We start from the raw sequence: 19,739 nt of genomic DNA, 5'->3' as shown, positions 1-19,739 counted from the left end.
ATCCTAATTAAGCTGTCTGGAGAGAAGTTTAAGGACAAAAGTAGTACTTCTACACATCAGGTGCATAGGATTTACAGAAACTCATTACCACAATACATGATGGTGGCCAGAATCTTTTAAAAAAGAAAGATAGACCCATGGAAGATGTACCTTATTAATGGCTATTAGTCACGACAAGCCACACAAAACCTCCATGATTAGAGGCAGTTTACCTTTAATTCACAAATGTGGTGGGGGTGGTGGTGGTGGAAGGGTAGATGGCTCTGTTGCACCACACCTTGCCTGTGAGCCTCTCATGTCACACAACTGGCTTCCTGCTTGGAGAGGGGAAAGCTGGATTTTAATACTGAATTTTTATGTGTAAAATTTGGCCACCTCATGAGAAGAGAAGAATCTTTGGAAAAGACCCTGGTGTTGGGAAAGATTGAGGGCACTAGGAGAAGGGGACGACAGAGGACGAGATGGTTGGACAGTGTTCTCGAAGCTACGAACATGAGTTTGACCAAACTGCGGGAGGCAGTGGAAGACAGGAGTGCCTGGCGTGCTATGGTCCATGGGGTCACGAAGAGTCGGACACGACTAAACGACTAAACAACAAAGGCTAGCAGCAGCTACGAGTCATGATGGCTATGTTCTACTTTCACTTTTGGGGGCGGTATGCCTCTGATTAACCATTACTGGGGGGAACTCTGTTGCACTCATGGCCTGCTTGCGGGCTTCCTATCTGGTTGACCACTTTGAGAATAGGATGCTGTATTAGATGGACCTTTGTTCTGATCCAGCACGACGGTTCTCAAATCCATATATAAAATGAATTTCAAAAGCACCTTCCAAGAGAGCCACTGAACTGAAGAAAGAAAGACACTCCTCATTACAGAGGTGGGGTTTCTCGCCAGTTTTTATTGAACCAATAAAATTCCTACTGATAACAATGAAAGAAATTTCAGCAAGTATAAACGCTATACAGTTTTTAAACAAACCCCATTGTTCCGTACCTATAAATAGAATTTTTCAAAACCTCATAAAAAGTGCAGATTTTATGAATTGCTGTTAACAGGTTAATAATATGCACACACAAATTCCTTTATTGAAAAATATGGTGTGTTTTTTTTCTTTTTGTCTCAGCTCGCTAAAAATTTCCTTCCGCATCTGTTCAGATACAATTCAAGTTGCGTTAACTAAAAGCTTAACAGAAAGAAAAAGAGTCACACAAACAGATCCAGTTGGATAGGCTTGTCCAATAACCACGTATGTCAGAAAAATGCCAGCTGAACTCTGGGTTCTGTCCGCAAGAAGTTCTAAATCGACACGGCCGCAGCAAGAGACACACACGCGGTGCAACTCTAGACCTGTCTACTCATAGCTAAGTCCCCAGTGAGCTCAGTGGGGATAACTCCCATGTTGGGTATGGGTTTGCACCCTGAGGGTGTGGGCAGTGTCTAGGGTTCACCCAAGTGCTCCAGCTATTCCTGGAGTTAAGTATTTCTGGGGTGTAGGAAATGCTTTGTTGCTCCAGAGGAGCTTTATCCTGCACTTGTCCTGAGATAACAGAGGAAAAGTTCTCCTGGACATATACGCTGTTAGCCTCTTCTCACCCCACCACCCTACAGTCCCGTTAAACTCCTTGTCGCCAAGATGGCACAGCCCAGCCGTAGGCAACCAATAGCCGCTTGAGTTGCATACACCCTTAAGGAAAGAGTGTATTTGTTTTAGTCAGCTTCTCTGCACAAGGAAAGCTCTCACAAACATGTCGGGTCCGTTGCTGCCGCCCTTGGAGTTTCTGACCTACTCCTTCTCCCTCCCGGGATAGTCTTTGGCTAACTGCATCCCTTGACGGCAAGGGAAATGGGCCTGGCACCTTCTTGTGGAGCTCAGCCTTAGTTAGGACTGCCTTGTTGGCCCATCTAGTTTCAGACCTCTATGGTGGTTCTTCCTGGGTGATCACGGGGGGCCATCGCCTCCATTCACAAAGACTTTTCCATTCCCCCATAACACATCCACTCAAGAGCTAGCACTTGACTCACTTAGTTTCGAAACAACCTTTCCCCTCGTGGCATTCAGCGTGGTGCAAAATGACCTTGTTTCCCCAGGTATGTTTGGGGGGCGGGGGGAGAGTCACTATTTGAAACTTACAAAAAACGTGATCTTGCCTCTACAGCAAGGTCTGTTCAGCATGGACAGTCCTAAGTGGCTATGGATTTTACCGAGTCAGTTACTTTACAAAAGGGAAAAGAAATAAACTGAAAAAGCTTAAGTCTATATAAAACACATCACCCTTCTCTCCCCACTCCCGCAGTACACACGTACAAAATTCATACATGTAGACGTAAAAATAAAAAAAAAGCTGTGCGAATCCTAAATTGCATCATCAATAAGCTTATTCTACGTACAGCCATAATGTAGAACGAACAAACTGAAAATGGGCAACCTTGAAGGATTGGACTATCCCACTTCGGTTAGCCCTACATTTCACAAACTTTTTTTTTTTAAAAAAAAGAAATTACAGTAACAAAGTCAAGGACCACAAAGGCCTATCACAGCTTCTAGAAAGACACTACATTTAAAAGGAGGGTGGGGGTGTCAAAAAAAGAAAAGAAAAAAGAAGCCGAAATAATTAAAGTAACATCAATACTGATTATTTTGCAGAGACCAGGTAAGACATTCACAGCATGCTACATATAGGACTTCTAACTAAGAAAAGAAAAGGTCAATTCGCTTGGCTACCCTGCATTTGTTCAGGTACCATTTTGGTTTTTACCCTAGAGAACCCCATGCATGGACTAAAGGATTATGTAAACCAGGGGGTGGCCAGCTTACGAGTCTCTATAGTCTGGAGGCATTAACTGGGAGCCAGAACACTCAGTACCACTGCCACTGAACAAAATATTTTAAGATGGCCCATGTGTGCCGAGATGGTCATTCAGGCTGCCGATGGAATGTGCAAGCAACAAGTCCAAGAGAATCTATGCAGAATGCTAGGTGGACACTCAATTGCTTTGCTGCCGTCTAAGCGAAACTACAGAGAAACATCTGACCCCCAAGTTGATCAGAATTTATTTGATAGGGCTACCAAGGGGGGGGGAGTAGGAAAAGGTGCTTTGGGGGCTGGATCCTACCCTTGTATGGTTGGCTGGTCAGCCCATAGCTTTGGTATCTCAGTCTTCTGTATGTACCCTCAGTTAAATTGAGTACCTCTTTAAACAGAGCTCCTTTCTACTGTGAGCTCAGAAGCGAGAATTAAGGGGAAAGGAGGGGAGAGGTCTGGCATTTCAGACAAAATAGCGTGGAGCAGGATACCGATATAGCTGAGGTTTCTACTGCCTCTGCAAGTTTTATTCATTTATTTCCCAAGCTCCACAATAATTTAAAAGGCAAGGTCTCCTGGATGTTGCCTGGGGGCATAGGAGGCTGCTGAACTGCTGCAGCTAAGCAGATCATTCCTTTGGATGGGAGGCTGTTGGGGAGCAGAATAAAAAGCAGAATAAAATAACTAAAAAGAATTTTAGGTAAGTACATATGCCTTCCTCTGGATCCCCATTTGTGACCAAATTTATACAGAGGGTCATTATTTAAGAAAATGAAGGCCTCAATTTGGAAAGTGTTTATTTCAGAGAAGCCATAGGGGAGGCGTTTCAAGACGGCTGTTATTTTCAGGTGGGACTCAAATCACAGGCTGGCAAATTCATGAAGTTTATCGAGAGCTCTTGTCCAACAAACCCGCTTCCCAAAAGGATCAGATTTTTATTTTTATTTTTTTGCAATAACTGAAGGGGCAGAGAAATGCACTGGTAAGCATGGGATAACTCTTGCTGTGACACAATAGTCATCTAACTTCCCTGCAGACAAATCAGAATGAATGCTCAACAAACAGGCGTCCTGGAAGCGCCTTAAGGGTTGTGGAGCTTGTGCCTAAAGCAAGCATACAAAAAAACCCCCACGTCCACTTGTGGTTTTCCTTGCTTTGTAACAAACATCTGTGTCTGGTGTCTGGCACCCTCTTCATTTAGTCCTGCCACTCCAATTACAGAGGGAAATCCACACCCCAATTCTGATTTCTATTATTCCCGTCTCATAAGATGTGCACCTTTTGACCATGCTCCACCTTTTGAAGCATAGACCTGAGAGCATACAAATCTAGAAGAGGTTTGTGGGGGAAATGTGAAACTTTTAAAATTTATTTGGCGCTGTAGAAAGCAGAGCCCAAAATACCACAGATCCAACACAAACAGCAGCATTCTGACAGAAACCTCCATTAAAAATGGCCCATGCCGTTCAGCTAATGTTTGTGTTGAAATCTCTCTTCGTATGATGGGACTCTGTGCCCCTTTTATAATGCAGGCCCAATCTTCTGTTTTATTTGTGCAAAGAACGCTTCGCTTACTAGCAAAAGAAGCACTCTTTTAAAATGTCGGCAGTTTTGCAAAAAGGGATATCAAAAAAACCGAATGGTTCTTTTGAGGGGGGTGGGGGCAAGAAGGTTCAAAGCCAGTTGGAATTTCATCCTCTTAACTAAGATGGGCCAGTTCTGGAAGGCCAGTTTAAGCAAGCAAATTTCCAATAGTATGTTACCCGAGGCAATCTTAATCGGCTACGAGTGATCGCCAAAGAAGACGACCCAAAGTACCATACTCATTTGACAAATCTGGTCAGGAGGTTTGTACATGCCTTCCTCAATGGAGGGAGTGTTAAGTGTGTACCCCATCATGGTTTAAGGGATTTCACACACTAGCTGGGCAGTCTACAAATAGCCCTGCTGCATCTCTCCAATGCCCATCTAGTCCAGCATCCTATTCACACAGTGGCACCAGCTACTTAGCAATGACCGACTGAAGCAGGCTCAGTTGAGAAGGGTGGATTGGCACTAGCAGCCAAGAAAGGTATCATTCAACCGCCTTCCAACAACATTAAGACACAGATGAACAGCTGCACCCCAGTGCAGGGCATGAGATTTGGGGAGGGCGGAGTTCTAATGACCTACCAGACCCTCAAATCAGCCTTGGGCAAAATTCCAAGTAGCAACCATGCTATGTGTGTCGGCGCTTGCAGAGGGAAGGCCGAATATGCAGGGAACCTAGAAACCTGTTTGGTTAACGTCAAATCACAGAACATTTGGTTTTGAGCCTGGCGGCTACTGCAAATCAGAGGCCCTCTGCACACCAAACGCCAAACTATTTAAGCAAGCCAGTCCTGTGAATTGATTAGGGCATCTGAACACAGTGGGACTTACTTCAGAGTAAACATAACCTGGAACTGGGCAGTAATGACCTGATCCCCTGCCCATGACCAATATGCCTTTATTTATTTATTTATTTATTTATTTGTTTGTTTGTTTGTTTATTTATGCATGCATTGTTTCTTTACTGGGGCTAGAATCTGGAATTTCCACACACATACCTATTTCCTGCATCTGAACTTGCAGGCTCATGTTTGAAACTTCTGTCTCTCTCTCTCTACAAAGTATGTGCAATTCCACCTATGGGTGCCCATCTGTCTCCCACCCCAAATAAATGTGATGCAGTTTTCCTTTTCCCCCCCACCAAAAAAAGGAGGGGTGGGGAGAGGCCTTGACACAAGATCTTGAAGCAGCCATATTTTATTTTTGCAACCACAACCACAAAAATACCAGAGGGGCCTTTTAATGCGCTAAGTGGCAGCCTGAGTCCCACCTCCCACCGCCCTCACTTTGGGGATTTCTATCCTGCCATATAATCCACAGAGCCTGCTGGGGGGACTCCCTTGCCGCTGAGTTCTGCTGCTACCAATGGCTGCAGCCTATGACACTCTTTTGCCCCTTGGTTGATGACTAGGACAGATTTTGGCCCAAGGGTGCCAGTTGCTGTCACGTAATCCAAAGCCATACTAGAAAAAGCAAAACGAAAATGGAAAACAACCCCCCAACTATGCCTACACTACGAAAGAAATGATATACATTTTTGACATCCATGAAGTTTGACGATTCATTCACATGTGCTATTTTATAAAAAAATAGATTTTGCACATTTTAAATTTGGCACATCTGTGAGCTTAAGGGGTATATATCAAGCAAAGAAGTACAATCATATTCACTTGGATGCCTACTCTGAACGTCAGCATTTAAAAACACACAAACCACACACATGTACATGTACACACACACACACAACCCCATCACATTTGAGTATATAAAGCTATGCACCAGATCATGACCACATAAAATGTCTACTCTGAATCAAACATCATCACCTTGAAACATTTTGTTAACATTCAAGTTTGCCATTCTATTTCTAAGGAAAAAACACAAACTGGTTTTCAAAACAGCAGGTCCCAACCTTGGATACCACATGTAGGTCTGAAATCATGTGAAATCAAGTTTACGCTCCTGTTAATGGATTCACTTTATATATATTTCACAAAAAGGGGTGGGGAGAGAGAGAGAGAGAGAAACAAACAGTCTTATTGATTTAAAATCTAATTGCCTCTCACTGAGATGACGATTTAGTTTGAAAAATAAAAAAAAGTCTACAAGAAAAGGCACTAATGCTTCTGCAATTGGAACACCAGCCTCCCTGTTAAGAAGAAAAGCCACGACTGCTCTGAAGAAAACATTTAAGCTCTTACAGTTACATACAAAGTCTGTTTATGTCTCTACCTCTAAATGTGAAGACAGATGTTATATCTGAAGAGCCGTGGGGCCAGAGGGCTCAGTCCTTCCCCTGCCGATTTCCCTGCATCCATGCCCTGCCTGGCTTTTCTCTGCAACCTGCAAACGAGTGCATGGAACAACAGCAAAGGGAGGAAGGAAGGAAGGAAGGAAGGAAGGAAGGAAGGAAGGAAGGAAGGAAGGAAGGAAGGAAGGAAGGAAGGAAGGAAGGAAGGGGGTGCAGGGGGAGCCTTTCTTTCCACTGGCAGAAGTTGCTCCTTCCCCCTCCCACAATCACCAGGGAGGTGTTTGGTGGAGACCTGTCAGCACCTCGCTGCAATTCAAATCCAGTCAGGGTTAAGCGTCTTAAAAGTCCCAGGGAGTCTCCAAGGGAGCCCTCAAACTCTTCCACCGAAATCAACCCGGCTTTGGACAGGACATAACCTCTAGGTGTCAGGGCAGTGCACTTCCAGCTTCTGCAATGGCGTCAGGCCAAACACAACCCATAAAGGTAAGTTGCAGGCAGAGTTTGCACAGCCCATCCCCTTTGCAGACCGCAGATGCAGGTGGCTGAATGCGCTTGTTAAATCCAACACCATCCTTCAAAATGCTTAACTTTGGCTGGATTTTGCTTCGGCTTTTTAAAACACACACACACACACACCCCTCCCGGTTTCTCACATGCACAGACAGAGCAGTGAGCTACCATTCATCCTCGGCAGCAATGCGTCGCTCATTCAATAACTTGTCATCAATGTAGTCCTTTCCTTCCAAGGACATATAGACACACTACTGACTCCAACAGGTTTCAACAGTTTCCTGGGAAGCTGAACTAGTTTGGGAAGTGTGTGTGTGTGGGGGGGGGGAGTGTCTTTCAAGAGAAACCCCTCAGCACTATTTCCAAACTGCAATTCCCAGACTTCTTTAGGAGGAGCAACACATGCAACCAATATGAATCTGTAGTGTCAATATCGTCTGGGAGAGAGTTTCTATGTCAAAACAGCCTGCGATTCCAAGCGCAGAAGGTTACGTCTCTTCAAAGCAACAAACAATTTTTTCAGCAGCCAAGGTGTGTGTGTGTGTGTGTGTGTGTTTGTTGCAGGACAATCACACAACGTCACAGCCATTATCCGGACGGGGGAAGAGAGAAGGATCAAGATTTTTTTTAAAAAAAATAAAAATAAAATAAACCCAACAAAATAACCACATCCAAACTTCAGTTCCTCTACCCCCTCTTTTTTTACTTTCCAAAATTGCTCTCATGAAAGAAACCATGGCGGAAGTCTTCAATGTACAAGCTTATTCTATATAGCTTTCTACAGCCTACTGGAATGAAGGTCCATCTCATTCATTTCCAATGTGTATAAAAGCAGGCAAAAATAAATATTAAGGGGGACACAAAATCTCACATCAATCTTGATTCAGCAGAAGTTAGTCACAACTGAGTCTTGTAAAAATTAAAGAGAGAGGAAAAGACGGGGGCTTATATCGCTTTATAGACTACCCAAAAGGCTTGAGGGCAAGTTAAGGTTCCTTTCCTGGATCCCAAATACTGGCAATGAGACACAAAGGGGTGATCTCCAAGCCCTGCTGGGCCTAAGCAGTGTTGATTTCAAGGGGACTCAGTTGAGACTAGCTTTTCCTGAAGCAAGCCAGTCACGTGAAAGTCTCTGTCTTGTCTTTCTGGCCTCTCTCTAGGCACTTCACTGGATCATTAATGCAAGAAGGTAAAGCTCTAAAAACCAAGACATTTGTGCCCTGAAGGGGAAAAGTAATCAGCGTAGTCAAGCAATGCAAGGGCAGGACTCTCTTGGCTGCTCACTTCTCTTTCCCAACAATGGCATCTGCCAACCTGCCCAGCACTGCTCTGGCACCTCCTCCATTCATTTCTATGGAGCTTGCATGGGGTCTCCCCCACTAAAAGGAAGGTGTAGAAGGGCTTGGGGACATCCAATCAAACAAACGCTTTGGTGCTCGAGTAGGAGCCGATTGTTCGCAGCAAACGCTACCAAAGTTTGGGAAGGAGAAGCCATTTTTCACCGCAGCCATGTTGAACGGGACATTTCAGCAGCGACTTCATATCAAGGAAAGGCTCGCTCTTCTGCTCAATATTGCACTTCTTTTGTTCACTCATGTCGACATACAGAAACATGATTCTTAGCTTGAAAATATTGCAGAGCGTTCTGAAGTTCAGGGGGAAATATTTGACGGGAATCCATTTCCCCAAAGCTTAAGCTGAACACTGATATAATTACCCTTGAATTAAAAAGTGGGGTGGGGTGGGGATGACAGTGGAGCAAAAAGAGTCTGCAACTCAGGGGCAAAGCACATTCTTTGTGTGTAGAAGGGTCCCAGGTGCAGGCTCCGAGACTTTGAGTTAAAGGTTAGGGACGATCTTGACCCAAGACCTCAAGGAATCACTGCTGGTCAGAACAGACAAGTCTGACTCGGTAAAAGACAGTGTCGTACAAGCAAAGCTTTCAGGGGAGGGGGAATCAAGCTAAGCGACTAAGACATGCTCTGCATGCGAAAGGTCCTGGGTTCAATCCCTGCCATCTCCAGTTAAAACCATCTCAAGTAAGAGGGCTGGGAAAGACTTCTCCCCACCACTTTGGAGGACCAGAACAGACAGACCAGTGGCCTGATTTCAGCACAAGGCAGCTCTTTATAGTTTTAAGAGAATGTGCTCCTGCAGATTGCTTTTTTGTTTCTTTGATCAGACAGCATGTGCGTGTGCATGTGCTGGATTTGCACGCATCACATTACCACCAGATCAATGAACCAGTTAAGGACGAACCTGGGATTCAAAACTTTTTTTAAAAAAACTCTTAAAGTCAAACTTCTACAAGTTCAGATATCCCAAGTTAAACTGGATTTCTGGCTGGGCAGTAAGTACCATTCAAGCATCATTAGGGTCAGCAGAAAGAGTGATTGTAGGCAACACAGAATAATGCAATCCCTGAACTGATTATGTACAGTTGAAATGGATATGGTAGAAAACCCTCTTCATTCAGAAAAAAAAAGCATTTGAATGCTGTGTCTCAGTAGCATGCTGCAGAATTCGCAGCAGTTCTTTTCACATTAAAAAAAAGGCAGACAATAGTTTCATCAGCTTTCACACAGCCTCCAAACTACTGCCAAAATACTAAAATTCTAAGAATAAGCCAGTTGAGCACTTCAGTTTAAACACAGCACATACTGGATTCAGGAAAGCTGCATTAATATTCTAGAAAGAACTAAAAGGAGAAAATAAAAATAAAACCCTCCGCTCTGGATTCCATTTGCAGGGAAAAGTGGGTAGAAACAGAACCTCAGAAGATGCACCAACAAGTGTTTTTCTTCTGAGTGCGAGAAGAAATAGCAAAGGAATCAAATATAACAAACCATTTTTAGGGTTTGCGACCAATACTCCAACTGGAAACAACTTAAGAAGTAGTGTTCCTCAGTGCTATTTTTGCTATCGTTAGTAATGTTAAGCATCAAGAAAACAGGGGGGAGGGGAGAATATATAGATCATTGCACGTTAACCACCGCTAGGAAGGCGGCTTCAGCTTTTGACACTAAAGAATCCAATAACCTGATGCTACACCACAGGCAGGTCTTTCTGCACATCTGTTTGGAAGCTTTCTTCACCCGCTTGCAACGGCGCTTCAGGTCAAGTGGCGCGTAATGGCACGAAGGGCGTAAAGAAGCTCCGCCTGCATGCGCGCCTCCATCAGGAGAAGGTTCACATGGACCTGCAGGAAAGATTCAAACCAAAAATGATGATGCCATCTTTTAAAAATAGTACACCACGAGGTCGACCGAAGGGCATTTAGATTTCTTTCAGCTTTATCGTTCCCATGTTGAGATTGCGATAAAAGGGTTTGCCACTCGTCGGACTGCAGCATCCAGGGGAGACTTGCAGGTGTGAACAAGCCATCGCAGAGACGATCTTTTGTACTACTTTGTCATGCAGGGGGAGGGAGGGGCGGAGGGATCAGTAGTCAACAGAATCCAGTGTGTTCATTTATTATTATTTTTTTTTTTTAAGAACACCCTCCAATGCCCCAGGTGTTTCATAGTAGTGTGATGTGGAAACCCCAAAGTTTCGCTCTTGGTGGCTGTGCAGCGCAGAACTTCACATTAATGCAATATGAGCTTCGGATTTATGGATATGGAAGCTTCCCTTCTTAACAATGCCAATTCCCCTGTTTACACACGAAACACGCATTCATGCATCCATCAATGAGACACTCACCTTCTCCGAGTGCTTGAACTGGCGCCAGTAGCTATCGTACATGCGCTTGGTAGTTCGCTCTGGGTAGCAGGTCACTGTCTTAATGTAAACCTTCAGGCTCCGTTCAAGTAACTGATTAACTTCTCCATAATCGTAGTCATCATACCTAAAAGCAAGATTAAGCCGGCCTGAATCTCTCTTTTCTGAGCATGCGCATCTTTAAAAAGAACACCTTTCTACTGCACAATTGTTTTTTAAAAGCATATGCTGGGGTAAATCTGCTTGAAGATCAGATGGTAAGTCTCCTAAAGCCAAGCTGGTATTGTTCAACTAGATTTGCAAAAGGAAGGGGCGGGGGAACAAGACAGGTGGCTGACCTGTACAGCTCTTCCAGTAGCCGTCAGAACCCACGTTTGGAACTGCACAGAGGCCAAAGAGAATAATGAGCTAAATTGATTTGAATATAATTTACACCCTTGTAGATTCTTGGGGCCCAATTCACACTGTACATTTGACGGCCTTCAGATTATGACAACCACGACTCCCATCCTGAACTCACACACATTTCTATGGTGGAAATGGATTGCACAGCCCTTTGGCTTCGTGGAAGTCATTTTGAACAGCTAAGGGGAACCCAGAGGATTACTGTTCAATTAATTTCCAAATAACTGGTTAACAGATTTTTATATGCACCCTACAGAAATCACTTGAGGGTTTTTGATTCCAGAGCACATGTTGCACGAGTGTGTCTAAATCTACTGTTCTTCTTGGCTGAAGAATACTTCGCCCACCCCAACATCACCCATGTTGTCCCCGTATTTATGCTGATAAATACTGCAGACACCTTACTATTGAGGAAGGGTGGAGAGAAGACAAATGATTTTACCCTTTTATCCACTCTTTCTCCCTTCCACTTGAAACATGCCATTGCGAATGCTTAGGCCTGCGCTAAGCAAAACGCAACCACTATAGTTCAATCCTAGCTCCTAACTTCATTCCTGAAACCAAGGACACGTGAGCCTCTTTAATATACACCAGGCATCCCCAAACTGTGGCCCTCCAGATGTTTTGGCCTACAACTCCCATGATCCCTAGCTAACAGGACCAGTGGTCAAGGATCATGGGAATTGTAGTCCAAAACATCTGGAGGGCCGAAGTTTGGGGGTGCCTGATATACACCATAGCTGCATTCTGAATCTGAACCACCCCGGCTACAGAATATCTCCAGAAGTGCACTTATTGAGCCAGATCAGTTGGTGACATACCTGATTCCAAACATACAGTGAACATAATTAAATAAAGCTCTTCTTAACATGGTTGTGTCAACATCTTCATGCGTGGCCATAGTGTTGTACGTGAGGCTATAGACCATTCGGAACTTCTCATCCAGGAGATGCCCAATGTCGGAATAAAGCCTGTTCACAAGGGAGAATCCATGGTTTTCCCAGGTATAGTCCTGCCAAAAAAAAGCACGAAGACTACCAATTTGTACATGGGATGTTTGAGCAGTACTGCAGAATGGTTTTGAAGACACACAATGCTGTTCTACTGCTGAAGCAAAACAGTGGAGGTCACAATTTGTTGTGTGCCTTGTGTGAAATGCATTGGGCAAGGGGGTCCCAATTTAGTCTGATTATGCACCTGTATCCAAATGCATACTTCTGATCGGAGGCGAAGCATTATCAAGAGAAGAAATTGAATTAAATATAAGCGTGTATCATCAGAATGTATATAAAGTGTAAGTGCAAACTTAAATAATTGACACAATGAAGTTATATTAGAATATAAAAACCAATTTATTGTTTTGTTTTTTTAAAAAAATCAGTAACTTTTCAATTCAAATGCAAAACCTTCTCTTTCTTGCTCCGAGATGAGCAAACTTGTCGTGATTTTGGGAATACCCAACTGATGTATTCGTTTATTCTCTACTGAAAGAACAGCGAGTCATGAAAGCCTGTCTTGAATCAACTTTAAGTTGCACGCCACTGACCATTACGGGGTAGTTTTGAGCAGCTTAATTTTGGAAAATGACTTTTCAGCTGTGGCAACTGCGACAGGTATATTAAGAGTGAATATTAAACCCATGTAGATAATAGGGGTGTGCACTGGCTTTGTTTGTACCTTGAATTACAAAGCAAATCAGGGTAATTTAAAATGCCCCATTCCACATTGTTCAAGGAATGTCCCCATGCCCCTGAGGCTTTTGGGGGGACATGCATGGCTGCAGGTGGGAAGAAGTCCCACAAACTTCCTTAAATTCACTTATCTCTAGATCTGAGCCACTGTGATTTCTCCTGCAGTGAGCATGCTATCTAGAAACTTTGCATCCTGACCTCATGCAATAAACCAACTGGTTTTTAAAAGGGTTACAAATGTAAGCTACACCATGTTAAACACACCTGGGCTCGAAAAGTTGGAAGATGCTCCTCACCCCGCCTGGCAAAGTCTTTGTACCCAAAGCCAGGATCTTCAACGTAGCGCGAAACGTCGGCTGTGGAAACTATTTCATCATCAAATGCTGGCAAAGCAAAATATTGAAGCCAGTTAAGTGTACTCTTCTCATTCCTCCTCCAAGATATAAACCACTTAGAAGCTTCCTTTGTCAATTAAGCAGTATATAAATCTTGTCGATTAAAAATAATCAATAAGTTGTGCTATGCTGTTTTAAAGTTTCTCCTTTTTTTGGCATTTTCATTGCATGTTTGTACATCGTGTTGAGACATCTAAGGAGTGAGATTAATAACTAACTAACTAACCTTGAGGCAAAGCAAAGGAGCTGATAGGAAACGGACTGGAGATGTTCAAAGTAATCAAGAATGGAATGTAGCACACTTGGACAGTTTGCCTGGATATCAACCCGAAGGCTGGTGGTTCTAACCCACCCAGGGAATTGCAGGGGGTTGGACTAGTTGACCCTTGGGGTTCCTTCCAACTCTAGAATTCTATTACTCTAAGAGACATTGTTTTAAAATTGCTCTAACAGAGGAGTCAAATTTAAGAACCAGGTGATCATAAATATTATACTTGGTTAGTAGGAACACTGTGCAGGATATACATGCAATGGTATGGGAACAAGGCATGGGAACACAGAACCTTAGAGTTGAATAGGAACTTATGCACAGAATGCCTGGGCAAGGAAGCCCTGCTCCTTGATGATTTGAAAGGACCTCAGAGATCAGGGTTCAAATCCTCACTCGGTTAAGAAGCTCACTTGGTGACTTAGGGCGAGTCACAGTGTCTAAGTCTAATCTACCTCACAGGGTTGTTGCAAGAATAAAATAGGGAGGGAGAGAGAAATATGTGCAAGCTTGAGCTCATTGGAGGGAAGCTGGAATATACATTTAATAAACAGACCTACGTCCAGAAAAGGGGGTGGGTGGGGACCAGCTAAGCAGAGGCTACTTGAACAGACATATAAACACATAAGCCTCAAATCACAGTAATGGTTGTGTATCATAGTGGGGTGTTTGCATAAGTCCTGGGGCTCACTTTTAGAAGGGAAAAAGCCCCTGCAGAAGGACAGAGGTCCTTTCTCATGACGCCAATCCAGGGTTTCAAGATTGCCAGCCACACATGACAAGAGATGTCACAGCCTGAGAATGTCTGGCAGTAATCATTGTTAGCCCTGTTGAATCATAAGGGGCAATCATGAACCACCTTGGCCTCATGTACTGTGGGATATCAGATGCACTGAAAAAAGAAATCCAGGCGAACCAACCCTTTAAATTAGAGCCATTTGGCTAGAGCGGAAAGGTTCAGCAAGTTGATTTATGGCTATGTAACCAAGCACCATGGATACTATGAAGAACTTCAGCGACACCAATACTAAGGAAGGCCAATTGCTCCCACCCAGAGATGATCTCCACCTCGTTGCCTCCTGCCTGCCAAGCGGCTTGAGCGCATTAATCACACTTCCGGAGAGCTGACTGCTGCAAAGTTACTGCAGTTGACCTTGAAGGTCCAGCTTGGCTCACTTTCAGAAGCCCTAATGAGCCTGGGTGGGGAAAGTGCCCTGTGTCTACTGCTAGAAAAACCCTGGGGTGGGGTGGGGGGAATCAGTTGATCCAAGAATCACAAGGCTGCCTTTATCCTCATTCTGCCTCATTAGCCAATCAAAACATAAATCTGTGTGGGAAGAAATCAGCTTGGCAACCATCCAAATAGGTCCTCAATGCAGTTGGGGGGGGGGGGAAGAATGAGCTATTGAGCCTGGGCTTATCCTTTGTTTCCAGGTTCCTGCAATCTGTTTTGAACTAATGCAGAAGGAGGTCCATGCCTGCTTCTGCTTCTTTTAATGACTAGGCTATTAGACGCTGACTGTCAGGGGTGAAATAATTTCCACCTTAAAGTTCCTTGCTTTAGAACTCTTCTGTTCTAAGAGGCACAAGAAGATTGTTAGTTCACAAAATAAAAAACGGACCACTTTTGAACGGAGTTTCTTAGGCTGTGTTAGCCACCAGTCACTTTCGAAATCTAAAATCTTTTGCGGTATCTTTAAATTAACTCTTCAAGCATCATGTGTGGCTGGATTGGCTCCAACATAAGATTGTCTGGAGCTGATGTGCCATTTTTGGTCTTCAACAGTTGCCTGCCAACCTTTTTGGTTTCCCCAAGATTGCCACCTTCCTCTATGGCTATAGCATTAAAAAAAATTTATTCTCCCAAACTTCAAATAGAGCCTTTCTCACTAAGTGATTCGTGAATCTTTTGTGTACCTGTATTTTCCCATACCTTAGATAGCCGTGCCACCCATAAATTCTATCCCAACCTTCTAATTCCAAGGTCTCCATATTTTAAAGTAACATCCACTCTTTCAACCAGCTCCAACATGCAGCTTCATAGTATCTTCTTAAATCCGGAACTGTGAAGCCTCCTCTATGGCTATAGCATTTAATGTATCACACAACTGGCCCCATGTTGGGTTGAACTGGGACTCACCTGGAAACACGGGGCTCAAACAGCACAGAAGTGTGATGGAGAAAGTGCTCTAAGGTGTTAAATTCAAGGCCAAACTTCCACCCAGCAAATGTTTTGCTAATAAATGTCAGCTCCACCTGAACCAGATGTCAAAACCACCATTCTACTTCAGATACTAACATCTGAACAATTATGGCCATTTCGCCTGCAGCTCTGACAAATTCTCTTTCTCTAAACGTTTATAGCATGAATGCAATAAGAAAAAGGCATTTTCTATATGCACATATAGAAAATATGCTCTTGGGGCATCCAAAGCAAATATTATTGCTGTTAAAACAGGCATACATGTCACCAAAGATGGTTCAGTTATTCATGTCAAGTGTGTTAAGGCCATTCCGAAATCTTCTCAAGGTCCCAAAGAAACCTCTGTCCTAATTATTATTTACCTACAGAAGAAGTCCCTGTGGATCAGCCTTCTAGATATTGTGTTGCTTCAGCCCAGGTGGTTAATCAGCCTGAAGACTGTTCCAAAACTCTCCACAAGTTTGTTTTTAAGAGTAACATGTCAAAAAGAAGGCTAAGCTAGAGGCTGTCAAGCTACTTTTCTATGGGCAAGTTGTTGTTCTTTAAACAGGGGAGCAATCATAGCTCTGTTGGTAGAGCATGGGACTCTTACAATCTCAGGGTGGTGGGTTCAAGCCCCACATTGGCCATTGCAGGGGGTTGGACTACTAGATAATCCACGGGGTCCCTTCCAATGCTACAATTCTATGGTGCTATGAAACAGGCACCCTCTGACCTAGCATGGGATATAGCTGTATTCCAGAGAAAATTGTTTCCTCTGCATGTATAACTTGGCTCCAATCAAACATCAGAAAGTGGAATGCTCGTTTTCCTTTTCAGCTGTTTTTATTTAACTTGGTTTTCTTTTTTGCTCTTCAGCAAAAACCCTGAAAACGGGATTAAACGAAAGCAACTAAAATGAAAGGGAGCAGTACCTTCAGTGACAACCAGGAGGCTCTCAGTCTTTTCCTTTTCAAAGCGAGTATCCATTTCTTCCTGAGAGGCCTCCTCATCCTCCTTCTCCTCCTGCAGTCTTTTCATTCTGTCCATCAGGGCCTCCAGCTCACTTAAAGAATCTGAGATCTATAAACACATCACATCCTTCAGGATCGAATACAGATCATTCCCTCTCCGGCCCCCAGTTCCATACTCAACATTTTTGGGGAAATAAATGCTCAGATCCGTGCACTGCATGCACTAACAGATTTAAAATTGCGCCAAGCAAGTTTTGTGGCCTGCATAAATCATGCAAACATTCCTGGGGCCCATTAAAGAATCTTGCCAATCTGATCCAGCCCCCCCGGGCTAACAGAATTTCAGCAGGCATTGCCCACAGGTGTTTAAGTGTATTTTAAAAGCAGTTAAGAAACTTCCTTTCTGTTTTAAAATGAAGGCAGAGCACCTCCGGAAGCTTGTTTTTCGGTGTAGAATCACTTTCTGTGTTTGCAATGCAGCTGCAGAACCCACAAGCTCTGACCATACCCAGCCCGTTCCTTTCGTTCTTTTGTGCCCGGCTCTTCTTTATAAATTCCAATCCGATATGCTGTAGTGCATTTGCCAGTTCAGCTCCCAATCTACCTGTATCACTTTACTCTAAGCCAGTCAATCGGTGATATCTGATCCCCCCTTTTTAGTATCCCAAAGAGGTTGTGACACATCATTTGAGAAAGCCACTTTTCTTTTCGTAACTAAGTCACTATTACAGCGTGAAAACCATTCGTTACCTCTGCCTACTGACGTTTCATAAATGTAATTGCGTGATTTATACGGCCACCAGAATCCTTGGTAAGGAATGCGAAAGCCATCTTAGAAAAGGCAATTTTTAGTTGTCTGGAAGAACCCAAGAGCTCTTTGTAGCTCCTTCCTCTAGAAAGGTTTGCTGTTTAGGGCTGTACAAAAGGGACAGGCTCTGGTTGGAACAGGATGGAACTAGACTGTGGGCATTTGGAATAAAAAACGGTAGCAGAGGAGAATTTGGTCATCCTAAGGATGAGGGCGAAAATGTTTATGATCATCCAGATGTTGGGAGAAGAACTGAGCAACAGAGAAGAAAGGAGTAACTTGATCCTCCCATGTTCTGGCATGGGTCTGCCCCTCTCAGCAACCCACAGATTCCTCCTGACCTCACATGGCTATTAAGTGCTTTCAGATACAACCTCAGACACTGCCTGGGCAACAGAATAAGGCTCGTTTCAAGATTGCCTGTCATTTTGCTGGTTCCAGTGAAGACACCAAGGTGTGGGGAAATGGGGCTGGGAGGGAGCAGAAAAGTAGTGTTCAATCAGTTTATTATGGCCCTAGACCAGCAGTAACAAAGTGGTGTTCCAGTGAGCGGTTGCACCACTTAAGATTTGCAAAAGAGAAATGTATTTCATGTTACTACTGCAGTTGCAGATCCAGTGTTGCTTCCCCTCCCCTGAAACGGACATCTCGATTCTGTCCTGCAGAGCTAGCTTGCCTCTCAACTGACCACCCTTTCAGATCTGCCCGCAACACCCCACCCAACTTGGACCCCAATTCTTCTGGGGTTTGTGTTTCAGCTCCCTATTTCCCAGCCCTGACAAACACAGGAAAGAGCTGATCTCTCAACCGCAAGCAGGAAACGCACCTCCTCTCCACCCTGCAAACCCCTTCCAAAAAAAAAGTGGGACAAGCAAAATGGGAATTAAAGGAAAAAAATCTGGCAACACTAACCCCAAAGTTGTTACTTATGAGGGACGCGTTTTCGATGTTGTTGTCGTTGGCAAGGTCGCAGACACAGAAATTGTTAACTGATATGAGCCTGTAGCCGTTCAAGGTATCAAGATCTCTCTCTGGATTGATGCCACTACCAAAGACAAAGCTTGCCAAGGCATGGTAGTGTGCCAAGAGGACCACAGCATGCACCAGTTCCGGAAGAGACCAATTATTTTCCCCCGTCTTGACAAGTTTCTGAAACAAACGAGAAAAGGAAGACATATGCATATATATTAGATGCAGACACAGGAAGGAGACAGAATATTCCAGTGGCAGGAAGGCAACAGTTATCTGGTCTCTTCCAAGTTTCCATTTTGATAGGGTTAAGTTGGGAGCATCAATCAAAAGATGCCAGAAGGCTGCCAAGTCCCAACTTACAGCATGCTATGGTTTAAGAGAAAATTATATGAAAATGATGTATCGATGGCATCTAACACCAAGAAAACTGGCAAAAATGTATAAAACTAAATCAAATGAGTGTTGGAAATGTAAAGAGAAAGAAGGTTCTTTTTATAATATGTGGTGGTCCTGAAGGAAGGTTAAGGGTTACTGGGAAATGAAGAAGAAGAAGAAGAAGAAGAAGAAGAAGAAGAAGAAGAAGAAGAAGAAGAAGAAGAAGAAGAAGAAGAAGAAGAAGAAGAAGAAGAAGAAGAGAGTAGTAGTGAGTAGTAGTAGTTTGGATTTGATATACTGCTTTATCACTACCCTAAGGAGTCTCAAAGCGGCTAACATTCTCCTTTCCCTTCCTCCCCCACAACAAACACTCTGTGAGGTTGAGTGGGGCTGAGAGACTCCAGAGAAGTGTGACTAGCCCAAGGTCACCCAGCAGCTGCATGTGGAGGAGCGGGGAAGCGAACCCGGTTCACCAGATTATGAGTCTATCGCTCTTAAACACTACACCACACTGGCTCTCAATGAAATGAAAAGGATGTCGAAAAAAATGTTTGTAAAAAAAACCAGAAGCCTTTCTCTTGGGAATTATAGGGATAGAACTACCTAAATTGTATAGACATTTATTCATGTATGTGACTACAGCGGCAAGAATGTTACTCGCCCCAAAATGGAAAGAAGTCCCAGCAAAGGAAGAACGGATACAAAAACTTATGGAATATCCAGAAATGGCGAAACTTACCAGAAGAATGAGAAATCAAGTTAACACTTTTTACAAAAGAATGGAAATGGCTT

The 19,739-nt window shown here is 43.7% G+C and overlaps 1 protein-coding gene and 1 long non-coding RNA gene across 4 annotated transcripts in view; one reads left to right on the top strand and one right to left on the bottom strand.

Moving 5' to 3' along the window:
• The window catches only part of LOC148686036 (uncharacterized), a 121,539-nt gene that overhangs the window by 29,710 nt on the left and 72,090 nt on the right, over positions 1–19,739 (top strand). The window lies entirely within an intron of this gene.
• Positions 7,852–19,739, bottom strand: part of SESN3 (sestrin 3) — a 58,717-nt gene continuing 46,829 nt past the window's right edge. For 2 of the 3 annotated variants that reach the window (XM_088668389.1, XM_088668390.1), the window contains exons 6-11: positions 18,513–18,749; positions 16,754–16,901; positions 13,238–13,356; positions 12,104–12,294; positions 10,860–11,004; positions 9,229–10,356 (exon numbers count right to left, since the gene is read on the bottom strand). In XM_088668389.1, coding sequence (XP_088524515.1) covers positions 10,270–10,356; positions 10,860–11,004; positions 12,104–12,294; positions 13,238–13,356; positions 16,754–16,901; positions 18,513–18,749 — 927 coding nt within the window. In that variant the 3' untranslated portion in view covers positions 9,229–10,269. Of the gene's footprint in view, positions 10,357–10,859; positions 11,005–12,103; positions 12,295–13,237; positions 13,357–16,753; positions 16,902–18,512; positions 18,750–19,739 lie in introns of all 3 variants that reach the window. The other variant, XM_035114391.3, reaches the window with a different exon arrangement.

Source organism: Zootoca vivipara, chromosome 4 (genome assembly GCF_965207765.1).
Source record: "Zootoca vivipara chromosome 4, rZooViv2.hap1.1, whole genome shotgun sequence".
In the NCBI taxonomy this organism is placed as follows: domain Eukaryota; kingdom Metazoa; phylum Chordata; class Lepidosauria; order Squamata; family Lacertidae; genus Zootoca; species Zootoca vivipara.
Note: the sequence above shows the minus strand (reverse complement) of the source record. Positions and strands in the feature narration are given on the sequence as shown.